Source organism: Pholcus phalangioides, unplaced genomic scaffold (genome assembly GCF_987345545.1).
Source record: "Pholcus phalangioides strain wild (caught in Gottingen) unplaced genomic scaffold, Ppha-v1.0 ptg000015l_1, whole genome shotgun sequence".
Classification (NCBI taxonomy): Eukaryota; Metazoa; Arthropoda; class Arachnida; order Araneae; family Pholcidae; genus Pholcus; species Pholcus phalangioides.
The window spans coordinates 36,049,528-36,071,430 of NW_028301608.1; the positions used below are offsets into that span (position 1 = coordinate 36,049,528).

Genomic DNA, 21,903 nt, shown 5'->3' on the forward strand with positions numbered 1-21,903 from the left:
GAAAGCACTGCACCAGAAAGCACTTGATTTTTTTCCCCCTAAGGTGTTAGATTCCAAACCTAATTTACAAAAATCAAAAATTGCATTCATTTCAGCATTTATGCCATAAATTTAAATTTTTTAAATCACCAATTTTTAAAGAAGAATAAAATTTAATTTTCTTTTATTTTAGCTTTAATGTGTTGTTTCTATGGACATGGGCAAGTTTAGAAAATATGCAGGGAACTTTTTTAATACATTTTTTGATTGATATGCCTAGACTGAAGGGTCAGAAGGGGAAATAAAAGAAAAAAATGATAAAAATCAATCTAAACCTGAATTTGGCAGGTAAAAGGTTAATATCTATCTCATGTATAAGAACTTGCCCCTTCCCCCATTTTTACTGACCTATTTTTGGCAAAAAGGGTTCCTTATACACTTTATAATGCAATATTTATTTTACAATTTATATTCCCTCCAACCCTGTGTGTTTGATGCTTTTCTACTTTTGTTAATTAAGCAAACTGATGTTCGTGCTACGAGTTGGTAGTGAAGAAGGTTTCTCTCAGTGCCACATCAACCTACAGCATCCGATGGCTATTGATAAGTCCATATTGCTCCAATACAGCATAAACAATGGTGTTTCGTGGAACCTTATTGCTTCTCATCCTTCTTCAGATTTCAAGCAGGTATATACTCAAGATCTTTTTTGAAAATCACAATATCAATATAATGAAATGTTACTCGTTATGAAATTTTTATTACAAGTATATTTACAAGTTACACAAAGAGATGGGGGCGGGATATTAAAAAGATAAGCTCAGTGTTTCTTGTCCACAACTTCTTTGAGGTATGAAAAGTACACAAATATTGTAAATTTCTAATGATAAGTACCTATCTCAGACTGATGGTTTTATTCTGAAGTGTTTTAACCATATTTGTGACAGAAAATGTCAAAGCATCTACTTTTTCTTTTTATTAACAGCCTAGACGATTAGTATATGAGATACCAGATGCTGCAAAGGTTTTTGGAGTTCGTTTCAGGTGGTGGCAACCATTTCATGAGGGCCCTGGCAATGACCAGTGGGCTATAGACAATGTTGAAATCGTCAGGTGAGTTTCCCCCCTACATAATGCTTAGCCACATCTTGATTCCAGGACTAAAAAGACTTATGTTTTGAATTGGAAAATTTTATTTCATCAGTGGTGTTCCCCAAATTTTTCTACAACAATTTTCTCCGACTTTTATTTTTCTGATTTCTGTCCAATTTTACTTAGTAAAGCAGTACTATAACGGAGGAATCTTACCTTGATGAATTCATCTTGTTCTGGTTTTCAGAATTCTGTCGTTATGGAATGCGCAAACTCATGAATTGGTGTAACAGAATCAGGGTTTGAATGGGGGAAAATATCTATATTAATAGTTCCCAATCTGCAGTACGTGCACTCTCGGAGTATGTGACCTGCTAACCAGGGATACATGAATAGTGATCAGCAATATTGAGGGAAAACAAGTAAAGTGACAAAAAATGAGCAAAACAAAAGATATGGCAAAATATACAAGTACAAAGTATAGATGACTGGATACAAAGTGAAGATAATTTTGGATAGAAAAAGTCCTTCTCTGTAGGGGGATTTGAATTACGAACCTCTCACCGTCTGGGCGAGTGCTCTACCATTAAGCTACAGAGTACAGACATTTTCTAACCGAAGAACAATATGTTCCTTACGCTGAACGGGACTAGTCATCAATAGACAGCCTCTTAGTTCAGCAACAGCTCGTAACGACATTAGTCCCCAGGTGGCGATGTAAACGAAACAATGAACCTCTCCGCGAATTGCACGAAGTACAGTAGAAGTGCGTTACAACGACAGTTCACAACCACGGTTGTCGTTATAACAGGCTTCTCGTTATAAGCGAATGGTTTTTTTTTTGTAACATTAGCTCTTTGACAATCACCCGCAAATCATTCATTATATAGAGATTCTCGTTATAAGCCGTGTAACTGAATTTTACTGTATAGATGACTGGATATAAAGCGAAGATAATTTCGGGAACAAAAGTCGCATTCCTCTGTGGAGGAAACGAACAACAAACCTCTCACTGTCCAAATGATTGCTCTACCATTAAGCCAACTACTCGCACTAATGCGTTGTCCTTGAGCGATTTACCGAGCTCTCGTAAATGAATGGAATGACAGAATGATACACATATATTTACGAGCAACGAAAGTCGAACTTACAATGATGCATCGACGGTTGGTACATCAATGAGACTTGCGTTGTGACTCGGATTTTTTATAGCGACGTCTTTTATGCATTTCTAGTTGTACTCAAGCCTTCTACGTTTCTCAGAAGTTATTTGAAGCAGAGCCGTTTTGACGCATGGGCCAGCCCGAGGACCTCATGTTAATGAGCCAAAACCTAAAAGTAATAATATACACTACAATAGACAGAAAAGTGAGCTGGTGGTAGTCAGGGTGGCAGAGGACCGCAAGTCCTACAGAGAATCTGCTTTGACCGAGAGGCCATGATGCTATTAAGTCGGATTTAACTTGAAGACAACTGGTATGCAAGTATCAATTTCCAACGAATCATATAAAACAAAAAATTGGGGTCTAAATTCAAAAAGAGTTGGTTAATGAAAAATCATCCCAGAGATTTCAATCACATTTACGAATTATTGGCTCCGTTCTTATTATTCTTAAGGCTTCCCCCACCATGTCGCAGTTTGTGATGTGAAGATCCGCGTATGACGAGTCGTGAATCCAAAACGCATCATTATGGTTTTTTACTTTATCCTTTTTCTTTCTGTATATTTCATTATCTTACGTGCCCCAGGAGCCTTATAAGAACAGCAGGAATACTGTTCTTGCAATAAAAAAATAGGTTTCAGGGCCTCTGCTTCAACCTCCCGCTGTGTGTATGGCGGCCAATGCAACGGATGCATGAGGTCAACATCGTTTTGGGATTCGTGATCCGCTACTGTCATTTTTCTTTTCACTTCTTTTCCTTTTCTTCCCCTCCCCCCTTCTCTCAAGGCAGAGACTGTTATTCTCTAGTCTGCTCTATAGTTATAAGGCAGAGATTCGAAAATTACCATTAGTATTAACCAGTGTTCGACGATACACATGTAGGTGCGTAATTCACGCATCAAAATTAAATTTCACTTTTCCAAATTTCGTTGAAGGGTGAAAATACTCCTTCAAATTTTAGGTAATTTTTTTAAAGTTATTTCTGTTGTTTTTTTTCATTTAAAAAAAACGTAAGAAAAACTTCTTTTTACAGAACTATATTCCTTGAATTTTCGGAGAGGAGTGAAATTACACTTCGAAATTTTTTTTCTTTTTTCTGATAACACTGGAATCACACCTGAAGACGTCACTATACAGGGTGTATAGTTAAGTCCCCTTGGTGCATCATTACTGGCTTATTTCCAATTGGAAAAAGTATCCAAACAAAGTGTAGGGGTTGTGAAGTTATAAAAAAGAAATTATAACGGGGCCACTCTGTCCTAAAAATCTCAATTGGAAAGTTGTTGCTCTCGTCGCTTCTGAACCCAACAAAGTTCCACGTTTCCAAGTGCAATATTCTATGACATATTTTTGAATTCAAATATCAGAGAAAATGAGGGAAAGAACCGCATAAACTTAGGGACAATGCCTCTTCACCAAATTTAAGAGTTTTTTAGTCATCATGGTGACTTGGCGTCTGGGATTTGTCTAGCCCTGTAGTAATAATCATCTAACCCTGTATCACTGTTTGATCACTGCTTCCCCAATTTTACGGAACAGACATATTTTTCCCCATAATATGGGTCTTTTGGGGGAGGCGACCTGTCCTGCATCGCTTAGCGGTGGCATACAGTGAAACCTCTCATAACGGACTCCTCCCGTTAAAGGACCCTTTTTTTAAAATTATATCAATTAGCTTCAATGCATTTTACTACCCAATAAGCATACTCCCCGTTAGTGGACATAATTTTCGGCCCTAAGGGTTTTATTGTGCTACGTACGATCGAATCTTCATGCTATAATATTCGAAAACACGGTATATTTTTATTGGGCGCGGTAGCCCAGATCGATAACATACTCACTTAAAGTACCAAAGGATATTTAGAGGTGTCGTGAGTTCGATACCCGGTTCGTCTTTGTCAGAAACTTTCCTGACACGGCTACAACAGAAATGGCGACATTACCACAGAGAAAGATTGCTACCGCAAGGAGTCCCTCATCAAGGGGTTAGCGCACCAACCTCTCGATGAATATAAAAAAGCCTGCCGTTCTGAATCGGCAATAATTGTAGGTCCTTGTGTGTGCCTTCGTGTGCAGAAAATGACCATGGTGCGACAAAAATGATCAATTGATATTTTTATTTTTCTATGCAAGTGTTCGATGAACGAACGTTTACATTTATGTGCAAACAGTTATGTATAGATTACGGGCCTTGAGAAAATATGACTCGTTGCCTGTGTCATCATCATCGTTCATTTTACCTTCAAGTGCGTGATCTTTCTTGGAGATTCAGCTGAAAAGACGTTTGAAGAAAATTTATTTTGTTTCAAAATCTCTCGGTTTTGCTGTTAGTTAACCTGGAAGAGACCGGAATGCGTAATTCAGAAGCAAATTTCTCCTGAGGCCGTCGTCGTTACGAAATCAGAAAATTACTCATCAGCGAGGTCATCAAGATCATAAAGATGATTTCTTTCCGTACCCAATGAAGGAATCTATCTCATTGGGAAAACTAATGACCGGCATGACTCTTTTCTCTCTTATTTTGTTAGAATGGTTTCAATTTTTGCTTGGAAGTATGAAAAATTGATTTTGGCGTGAAATGTTACAGCAGTTGAAGCTTAATAGCGTTTCTTTGTTTTATTTCATTTTTTGTTTCGGACATTTCTGCTCGAAATAGGTGGAATAAATTGTGACGAAAAATGAAATAAGCAAAGATTACATGGCTTTGACTGCAAATTAGGCTGTGTCTTTCCCTCGGGTTTTCTTTACGAAACAAGTTGCATTCTCCATCGGCATGACCATGTTGTTTATGTTCACATTCCCATTCAGTTAAGAGCTTCTCGGATATAATTCAGATGGAAGTATTGAATGACATAGAAATGATCATGATCATTGAAATTTATTTACGTATTGCGTAAACCCCCATTACCCTCATACGTTATTAGAGATTGCAAGAAGGAAAATTACATTTCGGTTTTTCTAAACTTCGCAAGACCTTTTTTTTTTAAGTGTAAATACTTTTTAATTCATCTTTCTGACCAAACGGGTGCATTTCCGAAAAGCTGGCGTGAAACGTAACGAAATTACATTTCGAACTACACTCATATTTTATGAAGTTTATGAAACAAATTTTCGTTTTCAGTGTCTACAGATAGAGATCGCATCAATTAAAATTCAGTGGTTTTTTACTCTCGTTGATAAGTCTTCTAGGTTGAGGACCAGACTAATGGTTTTCTTTCATATCGAATTTATTTCACACATTTATTTCTCAGACGTAGATAGATGTCAATGGTATCGGTAAGTAAGATTCGTTAAGACAAATTGAAGGGTAGCCTACCTAACCACTACCACTTATATATAACCCTACAAGTAACTCATAAACATTCCTCATACTCTTAGGAATTTAAGGATACCTTACCGCAGGGGCATAGAGGGATGATCTAGAAAATACCTAGGCGGTGGTGTTTGCCAATACGCCACTGGATGAGTGATTGACACATCAAAACTCAATTATATTCCTCCAATTTTCGTTGAGAAGTGAAAATACTTCAAATTTTAAGTTTTTCAATACTCTGTTTTTCATGGAAAAATACGCTCCTTCACGAAAAAACGCCTTAAAATTTTGGAGAAGAGTGAAAAAAATTGCTCTTCAAAATTATCAAAATTCTAGTCAAAATTAATATGAGAAGAAAAAACAACTATATACCAATTTTCAGATGTTTTGAAAAGGTTTGCATATAAAAACCTTTATATGCAATCGCAACCAATTTCTGTTAATTTAAAATGGGACCGATATTAGGAGACGATATGTTTTTGAAGGCCACTAACTCAAAATTTCTTTTTAATTAAGAGATTCCTTGTCTTCCGCCTCGCCCCCCCCCCCCCTTCAAACCCGGTGTGTCCCTCTGAAGAACGACTTCCTTACTGGTTTACGCTTTTGTATACCAGGCTAGTATTACACTTTCGTAATAAAATCATTTCACACTATAGCTTATTATATATATATCTTAATTCGAGACTATGAAGGTAGATCTCGTTGATACAAATTCCACAATACCCTATTATCTTCGGTTTTAATTAGCAGACCAAATAGATTGTCTTGCATTGTAACGGGGTTTGAAACTCGTATTCACATTTAAACTTGCGGCCGTATCGATGACACAAGTTCCACCCTTTTTTCTTCTATTTATTCGTTTATTATGTGAAGAAAACTAATTGATGACGGACCCCCCTCCCCGAAATGAATGTCCTATGAATTGAGGGCATTAGACTCCTTCTGATGGCTGATCTACTATATTCTCTGCGTCAATTTATCGTGTTTTGTTCCTCATTCAAAAAGGATTTGAGTTTCCTTCCCCCTCAAGATGTAAGTGAAGCTCGTGATGTCACGATTCGAGCCTTGTTGTTCGATTCGCAATCAAACGATTCGTGTTGTTATTATTATTACTAATCTGTGGCTAAGTTTTAGATCCCCGAATGGATTTTAGTCGTCGTAGAGCTTATACTGCATTGGGAATGATCTATGATCGAACGCCGTGACAGATATCGGCTATCTGTGTTTTTAATACCCGCCTAATAGCGGAATTTTTCTTACCTAGGCGAGCTTGTCAAACCGCCTTCAGTTTTTATTTTTTACTTTCATTACTTTTTTCTATCTGCTATTAACGATCTGTGGTTGAGAAGTTGTAAACCTCCCTTGTTTGACCAGACTGGATTCGGACCATAATATCGGGTGGGGACCGATATTAGGAGACGATATGTTTTTGGCTTCATTTATTTTATCAAGCTCTATTTAAAAGTGTATTAAAAAAAATATATATATAGAGTATATGAGTAATTAGTACGTTTGAATTTCAATGACCACTTTGAGTTGAAGCTTCATGATCTTTATATGTGTTTCAAAAATAAAATGCTAGTTTAAATGGCTTTTTTCAGCTGTAACTATTTACTTTGCGCAATTTCGAAAATTATAGACTTTGCATAACCAGTTCTACAACATTAATGTATGGGGAAAACATCTGATGCATCGTTAAACGTAGTTCATTCTTTGTAAACGTTAAGGTTTATTCCAAAACTGTATTGCATAACTATCGTTTTCCGAAGATCATTTCCGGGTTCCCTAATTCCGTTTTAAAGTGTAATTGAAAACGCACTTTCATGGCCGGAGATAAGCAAACTTGGGATACTTGAACTTGATAATTTTCTCTGATAAACTGTATTTAGAAACATCTTTGAGTACAGTTTTTTTTTTGGAATTTGGGGTTTATATTCTTAATAATTATATTTTGTCAACATTGCTAATTGCCTGATGCAGATTCTCTGCTGTTGAACTTCTCAAAAAAAAAATAATCTCAATGCCCTCTTTACCAGCAAGCTCATAGAATCCTATGACGTAGAGGCTCCTTTGCAAGTTCCTTCAGAAAATATTTTCTCATCACCCCCAACTCAATCCAAAACCCATTGTACCCTATATTATACTCATAGCTTTTACCGCCCCCGGACCTTTCCATCACCCGATTTGGGAAACAGTGCTATGAGGTATCCCTAGCTACTTCCCTTTCCGATTTCATTCCAACAGCCCCTCCCAAAGGGGCGAAATCGCCACTTTAAAAAAATACCAATATACGTAATTGTAATAATATACAGGGTGCATAGCTAATTCCTGTTGTACCAATTCGTTAGAAGTTCCGCAGACTAATATGGACGAGGTACGTGTAGTTTAGTAGTTAATTCTAGCCGCAAATTACTGGCGAACCGTTGATCCTGGAGGCATAGGCCTACTTCAGATTAGGAAAAGTATCCAAATAATGTGTAAAACTCCAATACACGCCATTCATGTTGCAGGGGGGGGGGGGGAAGGGTTTGCATATTTATTAAAATAAAAAAAATAAAAAACTTTTTATATGAGAACCCTGTTCGCAAAAACCCAATTAGAAAGTTGTCGTCCTGTCTTTTCCGATGTAAAAAAAAATTCTGGTTCCCAAGTGCAATGTTCGCTGAGGTATTTGAATTAAAAAATCGGAGAAAAGCTGAGAAAGAACAGCATAAACGAAGAAAATAATCATTGTCCGTTAGTTTCTGCTGTGCTTTCCCACATTTTTTTTCCGATTTTCTAATCTCAACGAATATTGCATTAAGAAACGTGGACTCTTTTTGGTCTCAGTAGAGACGGGCAAAAACCTTTCAATTGGGTTTCTTTCAACAGGGTGTCCGAGTAAAAAGTTATTTTTTATTTTATTTTGATAACTATACAATCCCTTGCAATACGAATGACGTGCGAGTTTTACACTTTATTTGGATTCTTTTTCTAATGGGAAAACTCCGATTGGATCAATGGTTCGCCAGTAATTTGAAGTGAGAGGAGTTAGCTACGCACCCTGTATATGAGCTATATTATGTTCCTAAATTGATGCAACGATTTAGAAGTTTTGGAATCACAGTGGTACCTTAACTTAGGAGATCACCGTAATTTCCTGATTATAACACACGTTGGCGTACTATTCTCACGTTGCCGAAACAATATCTCGTACGAGTGAAAATTTGGTCTGGAGCCGCCCCCGTGAAGAACACATTCATATTTTCATGTGCGTAGGGTTCAAGGAAGAAAAACTCCTTCAGAGCAAATATTGAGGCCTATTTTTCTCATGATATCCATCATTCTATTATATTCAAGACCAGAAATGACCGTTATTCGTAAGTTCTTGTTCGGAGGCTCGCCTTAATGTTAATCCAGTAAGATTCATTCTGTTCCAAGAAAATGTGGCCGTTAATCAGAGGTTACCGCTGTTCGGAGGCAGGGGCGGGCTCAAGTATTTTAAGACCCGGTGCAAGAATAAGCTTTTCTATCCTCTAAAAAGGGTTTCTCAGTTCTCCGATGTCTATAGACACCCTCGTGAACACTAGCTTTACGTTGGTAATTGCTATCAAACTGCTAGTTCATGGTCATATATAAACTATTCTTCAATAAATTTGGATAATAGTGAGTGCTGCCCAGCAGAAAAATTTCAAGTGTGCCCTCAGGCACTTTAAAGTTTGGGGGGCGTTCGGGGTTAGAGACCCGAATATTGCATTATACCGATTATCTACACAGGGCCCAAACTAATAAACTAGATACTCTTTCAGTCGGGTAAGCATGCATTATGCCCCCCCCCCCTTTTAATTTTTAAGTTGATAAAATAAGAATTTAGTGGCCCTTTCTTCTGGCTCAGTGCCCGGGAACCGCCGCTGTGGTGGTCGAGTAGTTATAGTGACGGACTCGCGATGCGAGGATCCGGGTTCGAACCCCACAGTGGTGGTCGGCTGAAGTTGGTTTTCTGTGGTTCCCAACTTCAAGGCGCGAATGCGAGCCGATCTCCCCGTTAAAAAGTCTCGCCACAGAGAGCAACAGCCCTACAACGTTACAAATATTCAATCATTACACTTCACTCGCAATTTGAAGTATAGATGACAGCACTGAAATATCATACACAACACTAGCTACACACTCAGACTGTTAGGTGTACACACTCACTTTGTTCCAGTCTCTGCCACGAAGCTGGGCTGGAAGAGATCTTGGCAACGGGATAAGTCCGGTGGCAGAGACCCTGGCGTTCATTCATTCAGCGCCCGGGAACCAGATCCATCTGTACCACCCTAATTGGCTTGGGGGGGAGGGAGGGGATTGTTAAAAACCCTAGGCTAGAGGGTTCAACGTCTGAATGCTGGAGGAATTTAGCTGAGGACAGTATTTTAAGTTATTGCTTTGTTAAGAAGTTGAAGTCAAAATATAATCAAAGTATTTTTATCCGTTTTTGCTCCCCTCCCAAAATTTGCGGCCCGGTGCGGTCGCACTTCGAACCTGCCTAAGTCCTGTTAGTCCTAAGTCCTGTTCGGGGGTGACCATTATGGGGAAATTCTACTTATATTAAAAATGTCTAAAATTTTCCAGGTTTTTAGTGCATGTCATTCTAATAAAGAAAGAAAATTATTTTTTACGTTCAATCTATTACATCTATTCATTTGTTTGATTCCCAGGTATTATTATATGAATACACTCATTTTAATTGGTTGTTTGACTTACAAATTTTTATGTATTTTTCAAGTGATTATTCGTGTGATGAAAATGATATCTTTCGCTTACATTCAATACTAACTATTTCTAATAGATGGGTATCTTGTAAATCTATGTCAGTAGATGAATTCAAGGGCGCGGTTGTGTATCTTAGATTGTAATCACGTATTCGAGAAACCAAATGAATTCTAATTTTTTTCTTTTCATCTACTCCAATTTATCTCATAAAAAAGCTTAAAGATGTTTGCATAAGTGGTGATATTTTGCAGATTATTTAGGCAAGATTTCTTTGATGTTAGTAATGAAAAATGATGGCAAGTGTCATCTATATATATTCAGGTGCTAATCGCCGTTTCACTATTCTGAAATATTGAGATCTGTAACATTCTTCGCTTATAAATATTCAAAATCCTTTCGATATTGAAGAGAATATCAATGGAAGATGTCACTCCCAAAAGAAGTGATCTAAAAAAAAAATATATCGATGCCAACACTTGATTAGAAAATGTTTTTTTTATCGCCCCATTTTTCCTCTTTACGTATTTTTTGTTGTAGTCCAAAAGTCCAAAATTAAAATGAAGTCAACCAACTGAAGTGTGAAAAATTCACACTGCGTGTGTGTGTTGTTGATGGTCATAGTAGCCAAAAGCCTTGTATAATTATTGTATTGTGTTGTTTTTTTTGTTTTTTTTTGGAGAATGAAAAATAATTCAAAATACACCGCATAGATGGCGCGACACCGTAAAACTTTGAAAAAAAAATTAGCAAACTAATTTTTTTGGACATAAACAGTTTTTTTTTTAAATAAACCGTTACAGTTTTCTCGTATTTTTTTAAGTTTGAAATCGTTGCCTAACGAATTTTTGACATGCGCAATATTTCTTGCTCGAGTCCCATTCAAACGATATTTAATGCATTTCCTAATGTGAATCGGCTGAAGTGTTGATTACGACATGATTATGTTACGGTAAATGTGTTTAATCTATAGTTATGAATAATCATCTATAATTGTGCATAATCACCGATCGTTTTGGTGTCTGATAAATTTCACTACATTTATCACTTTGACACCACACGTATGTTGTCATAAGAAACTAATGTTGGCTTTTTTCACACGAATCAAACGTGCGCAAACCCCCCCCCCCCAAAAAAAAAAAAAAAAAAACCTAGACATTACCCCGAGATAGAATTCCTCATCCTATACTTATTTTTCGTTCAAACCGAGCACAACTCCGGTATATCGCCATATGCAATTGACTGCGAATGAGTTGTGCCGAAAGTATGCATGTGTCACTAATAGTCTGAATGCGCATTAGGTGTTGTCTGATTTTTCAGTGATGCATCAATTTTTCAAACTAGGTATGAAGTGTATATAGTTTCAAAAATTGATGGCAGGCATTCTTTTGCATGTATGAAGTGTAATGATTGAATATTTTTTCTACCGCTGTAGGCATTTTTCTCTCTGTGGCGAAAGTTTTGTGAGTCGAGGTTGGGATCCACAGAAAACAAAAAACCAAGTTCAGTCGACCACCAACTGTGTCGTCGGTGGGGTTTGAACTCGGGTCCTCGCGATGCTATTCATCCTCAACTGAATTTTACCCACAATTCCAGCAAATTCGAGTAATTTCATTGACGATTTATCATATTCACCAATACTACATGGAAATTATACATAATCGCCGGTAAATGTGATAAACCCGCAATATGTAAACAAAATTAATCAAACATGCTTTCAATGGTCAGTGATTATGCGTAATCACCGGATTTACTATAATCATCGTAACAACTAGACGAGATTCATGTCTTCGAGCGCTTAGTATTAACTAATTAAAAACGCAATCTTAATCATGACAAGCAATTTACGTCTGACCGAACTTCCATATTTCCATTGGTCGATTTCATAATTTTTAAAATGTGCCATGGACTTTTGGCCCACCTCGTATATCAAAGGAATGCGATAATGTATACGGAAAATAAAGGTTTGGCTCTGATTCTCTCGCAGTGTGATAGAGAATCATAATGGAACAGAAATTACATTAGCTTCTTCTTGAACTTTCCAGAATAATTTATCTGAATTCCAAACCGAATAACGGTCATTTAATTAGTATGATGTTGACTTATAGTCCCTTATTATAGCTGATAACTTAATGCAGGTAAATGTATTTATATACACATTGTTTCTGGTAATGCATTTTTAAGTAGAGAGGAACTCGTAGAAGATGTGCATGTAAATACCTAGACATTTTTCAAATTAACTTCATGACCGCGAGACTTGAAGATGACGAGCGTGTTCGAATAAATGATTATTCGGTCGTGTATGTATGAAGCAATTCATCCTCGGTACGGAATCGCTTTGGTAGAGAACCGGATATTCCATTACCTTTGGTAATTACGCATCCAATATGAATCCATTAAAAAAAAAAGTGAATCTTCATACACGACGAGTCTATTACTAGTTTCATGAAAATTTTACTCGCATCGTAAAATAGAATGAAAGGTACTCTTCTCGTGCATTTAAAGAACGTAATACACGTGCTAAACCGAACACAATGGGGTCTTAACCGCTTCCGTTTTCAAAGACGGTGTCAGGGTCGTTGGAGTTTGAATAAAATAAGATAAATTTTCCACTGGCAACATTATATTTAAACTCGAAAAACCAGTTACAAGTAGATAAGTTCGATATTAGCTGATTTACATTTAATTACTAAATTAGTAATTCGTCAGAGTCCAATTAGACCGTGCTCGGTAGAAGAAAAAAAGTGTGTCCGCTACTATAAAATAAAACTAACAGAATGTTGATTATTCAGTTTTTTCACGGTTCTGTTTTGTGGGTCTCGTATTTTATTCAAATTCATTGGGTACCCCCTCCTCGCGGTCATCTATCGCAATCCTCTCCGGCCCTCTTATCATCACTCAAAATATCAGTGACAACTTAATTATTAAATGTTTTTCACTATTATTAGTTAATATTTTAGGCTGGGGGAAAAGTAAATAAACGACTATAAAAGTGGCTGTTCCGAAGTTGTAACAGCCCAGGGGCCGCAATTTAGACCTCAAGTTGAGTGGTGGGGCTCATCCTAAATGAGGCGGCGGTCATTTAATTACGAAGAAATGGAGAGATTTATTTGTTTTGTGTTGGGAAGTGCTTGAAACATGCGCGTGTTTATTTGGGGTGGGATGCTCTACTTTCATATAATTATTATTATTTTGGCGCTCTTTTCATTAAGAAAATATAACAAAATAGAAAAAAAAAATTATGTATTTATCTCTTACTGATACGTACTTTGCGTAAACATTCGGAAAATTGGAACTTTAATAATTTTTGAATACCAAGGTGTAATTTATATTCGGTCGTTTAATGTAAATTGCGTGTAGAAGAAACGTGGCGTACATTTTGAAAATGTTGGAAGTCCTTCGATGTATTTGTTTATTCTGTGCATACAGTTAAAGAGTCAACCGGATTGGTGTTAACTGTTGTTATTTACAAACAGAAAGGGCCTGGGGCTCGAATCACTCTGGTAGTCTTGAATCAAATATCAGGGAGAGAAATCGTATCCCGACGTAATCCTGACAGCCGATTCCTGATTATTGAATATGCACTGCTTTCCGGAAGTTAGAACGGGATGAGCAAATTCACAAATAGTGAAAATATTTGGGAATTTCTTTTGGTGAATTAGGAAAAAAAGTTCTGCAATGCAAATCAAATATATCAAATGATGTATTCGATCCGATTCAAAAATCAAGCGTTGTTTTCCATTAAAGAACACGTGGTATGAACAGAAGTTTGAATATTCATAAACTATTTTTTGAGAATCTTATTTTTTTTATGAGTGTTGATTTCTGGTTATATTATTTCTTGAGAAGAAAAATTCGTTTGGATAATTCTTCTCATGAATTCGTTACCGTCGCTGCAGCGGTGGTCGGCTGAAGCTTGTTTCCTGTGGTTCCGACTTTGAGGCGCGAATGTGAGCCGACCTCCCCATTAAAAAGTCTCGCCACAGAGAGCAACAGGCCCACAAATGGTGCAAATATCCAAACATTACATACACTTCACTCTTGAAAATATAGATGGCAGCACTGAATAATCAAACACAACACTAGATACGTGCTTACTTAGATATACACATTTACACTTCCGGTGCAACTCACTAGGTAGTAAATTGCCAATGGCGGTAGACCTGAGATGTGCTCGGTTTGGAAGAGAGAGAGAGAGAGAGAGAGCGACAGAGAAAAAGAATTGAGTCGCAATGCTTTTATTTTTTCTATAGACTATTCCAGGGGTTCTCAAACTTTTGCCACCTGATGCTTCCTTGCCCAATTCATTGTTTATCTGAGGCTAGCCAGAATATCTTGGCAGATATTTTCCCATGTAAAAGTCCCATATAAAATATCATAAAAGTACCATTTCAAAGCATAAGTAGGCACACAAATCAATATCTCCAGCTTGTCACGACAACCCTAGGAGCCGGGAAGCACATTTTGAGAAACACACTGGATTATTCAGTCATTTGTAGTAAATGACTGAAAACTTGCTCATCTCTCCTTAGCGCTCAGTGATATCAACTTATGATACCTGGACATATAGTACAGTAAACTTCCTGCGTATAATCCGGCTATTGTATGTTTAAAGACCATCTGAATTTCTTGATGCGGATTACATATCGTCGTGTATTATCTCAAGTGTTTATTGTTTTTTGAGAGTTTGGAGTTAAAATAACATTTAAATACCGTAATACCCCGAAGTTACGCTATCCGTGGGACTAACAATAACCGTGTAAGTCGAATTCGCTTATGTCGGGTACGATTTTGCATAAAAGACATATAAATATTAGTTAATTAGGACCAAAATTTAAAGGGAAAAATGCCTATCTTTTGGTGCGAAATGAAATTGATAGTGCGGTCATTCCCCTGCACAACATACGTTTTAAATGGAAAGTTAATGAAATGCTATTTTTACCATGGTGGCTACACCAAATCCAAGTTACTTCGTAATGGCTGCGAATCAGGATTTTAAAAAGGTCCATATTCCCTTTAATCTGTGCAAATTAACTTGTGTTGTAGGCCTACGCTTCAAATGTTGCCACAAAACCTTGGTTGCAGAGGCAAGAAAACAACTTTCATTCGTGGGTTCGAATTAATTTAGAATTGCAGACCCGGTGAATTACCAATGATGAGCATCACTTTAAATATTTCTTTTAAGGCTGTCAGTAAGGTTGGATTTCAAGTGTGAAAGCGTGACCAGTCTGCAAAAATGCCAACAAGCCTTGGAATAACATTTCGGAGAATCACGGCAAGGTTTGCATCTTTAGCAACTTTCCCATCTTAACAACTTATAATTATCTTATACTGTAGCCTCAAAAAACAGCCTAGTTGAGCACATATGCTGTTCTGATCGACGAAATAATTCTTACTTGATTAAAACTTAATAATCGCTACCACCACAATTCAGCATCTATCGTGTAATTATGCGTGAATTTGAGAAATGTGCAATCTCCAAAAATAAAATAAAAATAATAGTAATAATTCCGTAATTTTTTTTTTCGAGTTTGCGTAAGTCGGGGCATTACTGTAATAAAAAAAAAAGACGTATATAGATGCGAACAGAACAATTGTCTTTTTTTTTATTAAAAAAATTTTTAATCTCAAAGATTCCTTCCATTCTCTCTTGAACCCTTTGACTACTGACAGTACGTCAATGGTAAAAAAAAAAATTCTCAAAGTAATTCCTGAGTTTAGATTCGTAATCCTAATGAAATGCTTGTGCGCCGGCATTAGAATTGCAAATGGAAAAGAAAATGTATCTGATTTGTTTTACGTTGGTTATTCATTTAAGAAAGAAAAAATGAATTATTTCTAGTGAGAAAATGTGAATCATGCACAGGATTTTTAAGGGAATGACGTTATTTTTTATTTCCGAATGACCATGACGAAGAATAAGAATTGTGCTGAATTTAATCAATTTTAAACTACGGTATTACTCACTTACATTGTAGTTTTGTATGCGTAGGGAAAATATTACTTTTTTGATGGAGGAATAAGAATGGGGGGGGGGGGGTGTTTATGAAAAATATCGACAATAACATGTTAACATTTTTTTTTATTGTTTATTGAAAGCTATCAATGAGAATAATATCGCATGCCCTGATTTATATTCTTCGCTGATATAACACAACTAAAAAACTACATACTGGATTCGTGAGATTTTTTTCCTTCTCAAGAATATTGTTTTCCCTTCAAATAATCATCAGACTTTCATCCGCTAAGGCAGTGGTTCTCAAAGTGTGCGCCACTGCTCCTAGGGGCGTTGCGAAGAGCTGGATTTGCGTGCCTATTTATGCTGTTCGGAGTGGTTTTTTTTTTATAAGCGAAATATTTACTATGCTATTCTGTGAAGCCGCAGATGAGTCATGAATTGGACAAGAGGTGACAAAAGTTTGAGAACTACTGCACTAAGGAAATAGAATGACAAAAGGATATACAGTCAGGCCCGGACTTAAGCAGGTGCGAAAGGTGCGGTCGCACCGGGCCGCAATTTTTCTGAAAGAAACCCTTATCTTATGAAATGGGAACCATTTGTGAAAATTTTAATTTTTTCCCTCTGAAACTTACATTTTTGGTGGGAAAAGAAGCAGCTTTCAGTTCAACCCCAATAACATCAAAGCGATGATAGCCATTTCAATTAGTGGAGGAGCCCCGATGTGCATATGCGTGAACTTGTATTGGGATCAAACACCTCCCCCCCGCCAATATTTGTAATACGGAAACATTGGGTTTTATAGCCCCCTTCCTCGCCAATATTTTTTGAGCCCTTCCAATATTTCCAATGAGGGCCGCAACCAGATGTTTGGTCAGCTGTAGGAAAGCACACATTTTGGCTATCCTCTCTAATATTGAAGAGGCTAAAGTATGAAATTTGTGGTCTCAGGTCTGGCACCCCCGGGACATCAGAACCGCCTACTCCCCCACCCCAGTTGCGGCCCTGTTTCCAGTATACAATAAATAAGAATATAATTATAAACAGAGGTGGATTATATTCTTTTGTCGACAGGCGCACTGGACACACGCTTTTTGATCTCCATCACACTGCCTGCAAAATTTTCGTTGCACGCTGTAAAACCAAGATTACAAAAATATTTCGGTTCTCAACTTGGGAAGTTCGTAAATCGGGGAGTAATTACATACATTTTTTTAGAGGGGGGCCGCAATTTTTTTTTTGCCCCGGGCCGCAAAATTCCTGAGTCCGGCTCTGTATACAGTCATGACATCTTCTCCGGCTTCAAAACCGAAAATAACATGCATCGTGCAGTTTTGTTTTGAAGATACTCTCAATAATCCTGTCGTGAGTTTATCCGAGGCGGGTTTTCTTCGAGGATAGAAGAAGAAAACATGCCATTGTATGTCTGTACGCGAAAATTTACATTATTTAAATGGGCATTTTCGATTGACTTCCTGTAATCCGGTGATTTCGATAATCTGGCACACCCTGGTCTGATTGATATTGGCCGGATTAGCGAGAACCTACTGTACCTTCGTGTTATCAGTTGTTTCGACGATTTGGTATAGCTTTAAATTATGGGGAAAACCTTCACATTATGGATTTTCTCTTTCTGTACTTAAGCAAGAAATAGCATATTTTTCGTTCGTCAGGATTTAAAATGGATAAAAAAATATGTAAATTTTTTTCTGCATTCAAAAAATAAAAAACATCATTTGGTGAGAAATATTTGGCATCTTCTTCCGACTTAAAAATCATATATAATTGGGAAAATCGCGTAATTTTTAACTTCAAATTACAATTACGAAAAAGATTTGCACGAGTTTAATAGATTTCAAAAACTTATTGCTTGGTTCAATCATGTGGAAAATGTGTGTGTGGGGGAGAGATGTGAAAAATATCGACATAAAATTCGTTAAGAATTTGTTATTGTTCATTGAATTTGTTAAAGTTATCAACGAGAATAATATCACGTGTCCTGATTTCTGTTCTTCGCTGATATAACACAATTGAAAAATTATATACTGGATCTCGGAGATTTTTTCCTACTCAAGAAAATTGTTTTCCCTTCGAATAATCATCATCAGAGTTTCATCCGCTAAGGAAATAGAATGACAAAAAGAACATGCATAGTCTGGCATCTTCTTCCGGCTTAAAAACCGAAAATAAGATGCGTCGCGCAGAGTTTTATTTCGAAGATACTTTTTCGAGCTATCAATAGTTTCGGCGATTCGGTAGAGCGTAAAATCATGGGAAAACCTTCACATAATGGATTTTCTCTGTCTGTGCTTTCTCTCGCTACCTGTTGTCCGCCCACCTGAAGAAACACTAGTCCACTTTCACTGACCGATGGTAATCTTTTATCGTGAAAGCGCATCTGGCAGCAGACTGGCTATGGTTATGTTTCATCCGTGTTTTTAGTTCCTTCACCTCATCGATTGATACTGCAAAAAAGAGGTAAGAATAAGAAAATAATAATACTTTCACTGCAAGAAGAGATAGAGATAATAATAATCGGGAAAAAGGACTCTTTTTCTCTTGTTTTTTTGCAAGTAGAACAATAAAAAAGAAACGGAAGTTTTCTTCATGTGCAAGAACAAAATTACTCTTTTTGGAGGATGAAAAGCATACTTTAAAAACATCAAAACTTCGAAAATGACTTAACACACACACTCACATGCATCTCTGTTTACAACCTCTCGGACATATTGCTTGCTCTCTGCTCCTTTTGTTTATAGCCGATTGTGTCTGTGACTAGTTTGTTCTTTGTCTGAATCTCAGGTTCGAATTGATCCAGTTTTCTTTCTTTTTTTTTGTTCCATAAGCAATTTTCCGAAGCTCACGTTTTTACAGAAGAAAAGATTTTTCAATCTTCTTTTGTGAGAACGAGCGTGGATGAATTATTTGTGTCAACGTGAGGCTTCCCGAAAATTATCGAATACATTTTCGGTCAATTTTCACGTAATATACACAATTCGTTTTTCTTCTAATAAATATGTATTTATAAGCTATTGATTTCCGGCAGTTGCCAATACAACGCTTTGTCGTTCATTACGAGTTTATTGTGTTTCTTTAAAGTTGCAATTATGTTTCTCCTGAGGGTACTGTAATAGGCGGTCTTATATTGAATGTATTTGCTTTAAATTACAGTGAAACCTCGATACAACAATATTCTACGGATAGAAGAAAAAATACCAAGAAAAAATGTTGATGTGGAGGAATTATCGTTATATCGAGAGGCAACGTTATTATCACGTGCCATCAAATGTTTGTTGTTGGCATCTTTTCTAAATCGGCTTTAATACCACCAAAAAAAAAATTCAATTTTGAGCATTTATTCGTAGGGGAAAAAATTTGATTTGTGGATAAACAAAATTCAGTTACATGTATTGCCTATGTAATGTCCCCTCTTTACAAGAGATTTCTCACAATATACTTCGTGTCACCAACGAATAAGGCAAATACACGAAAATACAGAATTCTATCAAAATTCATATAGACCAATCGGGTAGCTCTATTTCACAAGCGTCCAATCAGAACTCTTCATTAGTCTTACACTCGGGCAGCAGCTTCATTTTATCCACGACGTTTGAAGTGAACAGACGTACTTTTATCCGCTGAGCAACCAAGAGCCAAGATTTGATATCCAACCCAAGTGGGATCCTCGGTCAGCATGTGATTAGTGGTTAAATACTTTTTCCTTTGAATACGATACCCAATAGTATCATTATATGGGGTTATAGTAGTAAAAAGGATATTGTTGTATCGAGAGGAGTTTAACATTAGACTATAGGCTATTCCAAACAAGATTTGAAAAATTTGGTTGTAGAAAAATCCATCGTTATATCGAGTATCGTTGTAGCGAGGTTTGACTGTATTAAAATTATTTCCCTCGTGGTATCAAAATCAAAACAGAATCAGGGAGTCGGGCAAATCGATGGCTGAAGAAAGAACACGCCATTGAGAAAACTTTTTTTTCTTCTATCGAAAACTTCACTTTCGGTGATCAGGTGCTACCAAATACCGATATTATTACACGCTCCCAGAAGCACTAAAATATCTGACGAATTTAAAAATATACTTATAAAGGATATATTTCCATCCTATAAAGGATCATTCACCTATAAAGGATCATCCTTTATAGGTGAAGATGTGAGTACCCAGAGTGCTCGATACGCTTGTCCTATGCTCGCTAGCACTTGATCAACCCTTCCAATTAAACACCTTGTACAAATTGCATCAAAGGATTGAAATCGTCCTGAATTTTCATGCATTCATATGTCAAACTTGCCGTAAGGGTGCCCTTTGTTTTATGATGAGTACAGGCAGTGCTCGCGAATGGAAAAAGGTTGAAGACCTCTGATGTAGAGGGTGTCCCAGAAATTCGTAAGTAGTTTAAAAATTCCTAAAAATTGAAGGAATCGGTATTTTGAACCTAGTTTGCGAAAAAGTTATCCTTACAGTGAAGATTTTTTTTTTTTTTTGGTATTGGAAAAAAAATAGTTCAGATTTTTGTCGACAAAGACCACTGAACGAAATCACACCTGATCTTTACTGACCTGAACCTTTCTATAATCTCTTCTGTGTCCGAAACGTACACAAAGTTTGGCCGACAATTCACGGCTGAGGTAAAACCACTTCACAAATTATTCACCAATGTCAACATCGCAATAAAAACCTTATAAAAGCGCCAGTTTTACAAGGAAATTCGGAAACGAGCCGTTAATCGTACATCCTGCATTTCATAGGACTCTGATTTTCATGTTGCCACAGATTTTCTATCGTGCAGTGTCCTCTTATGGATATTTTATGATTTTTTACCTCTATGAAAGTTTTTTTTTATACCGGAAAAAAAAACTTTCATCGTGAGAATAGTTTTTTCAAACCTACTAATTCCCTCAATTTTTATTATTCATGTTTTTCAAACTACACTGCTCAAAACAATTAGGGGAGCACATGGTTTTAACAAAATTACGCAAAGATGTATACCGATAAGTAACATAAAATGAATCATCCATAATTTAAAGCCTAGCAGGAAACGGAAGAAGAAAACTTCATATGCAAATCAAAGTTCATGACGTCAAAAACCAGAAAAAGGAGATAAGGGCAGAAATCGGGATGTCGCAGAAACGTCTGTTTTACTGCCGTAACTGTGAAATTCGATTGCGCAGTATTTTTTTTTTGAGACAAGGTGACTTGAGGATGTCTCAACAACATGATTTACCGGAATCCATGCCATGGCGTGTTATAGGCAGACTGGAATCCGGGCAAACACAACGTAGTGTCGCGGACGCTGTTGGAGTCGCCAGAAGTGTTGTTGCAAGGCTGTAGAATCGATTCCAAGAAACAGGAAATGTTAGACGTCGACCAGGGCAAGGTCGGCCACGTGCCACTACAGCAACTGATGACCGGTATGTACGGTTATCAGCCCGTCGAAACAGAACAGAGAATGCTACGCAGCTGCAAAGACGGTTGCTCTTGGCAGCAGGACGAAGGGTGTCCAGCCAAACAGTACGTAATCGGCTTCATGAGGGAGGGCTCTATGCACGTAGGCCAATGGTCTGCATTCCGTTGACCCCACGCCACCGTGTGGCCCGAAGAAGATGGGCTGCTGAACATCGAGATTGGGAGTAACATGATTGGAG

The 21,903-nt window shown here is 37.1% G+C and overlaps 1 protein-coding gene across 2 annotated transcripts in view; it reads left to right on the plus strand.

The window, feature by feature from the left end:
• LOC149075929 (reelin-like) overlaps positions 1 to 21,903 on the plus strand; it is a 90,065-nt gene that overhangs the window by 49,243 nt on the left and 18,919 nt on the right. For both annotated transcript variants that reach the window (XM_089243445.1, XM_089243444.1), the window contains 2 exons: positions 500 to 668; positions 965 to 1,092. In XM_089243445.1, coding sequence (XP_089099571.1) covers positions 500 to 668; positions 965 to 1,092 — 297 coding nt within the window. The remainder of the gene's footprint in view (positions 1 to 499; positions 669 to 964; positions 1,093 to 21,903) is intronic.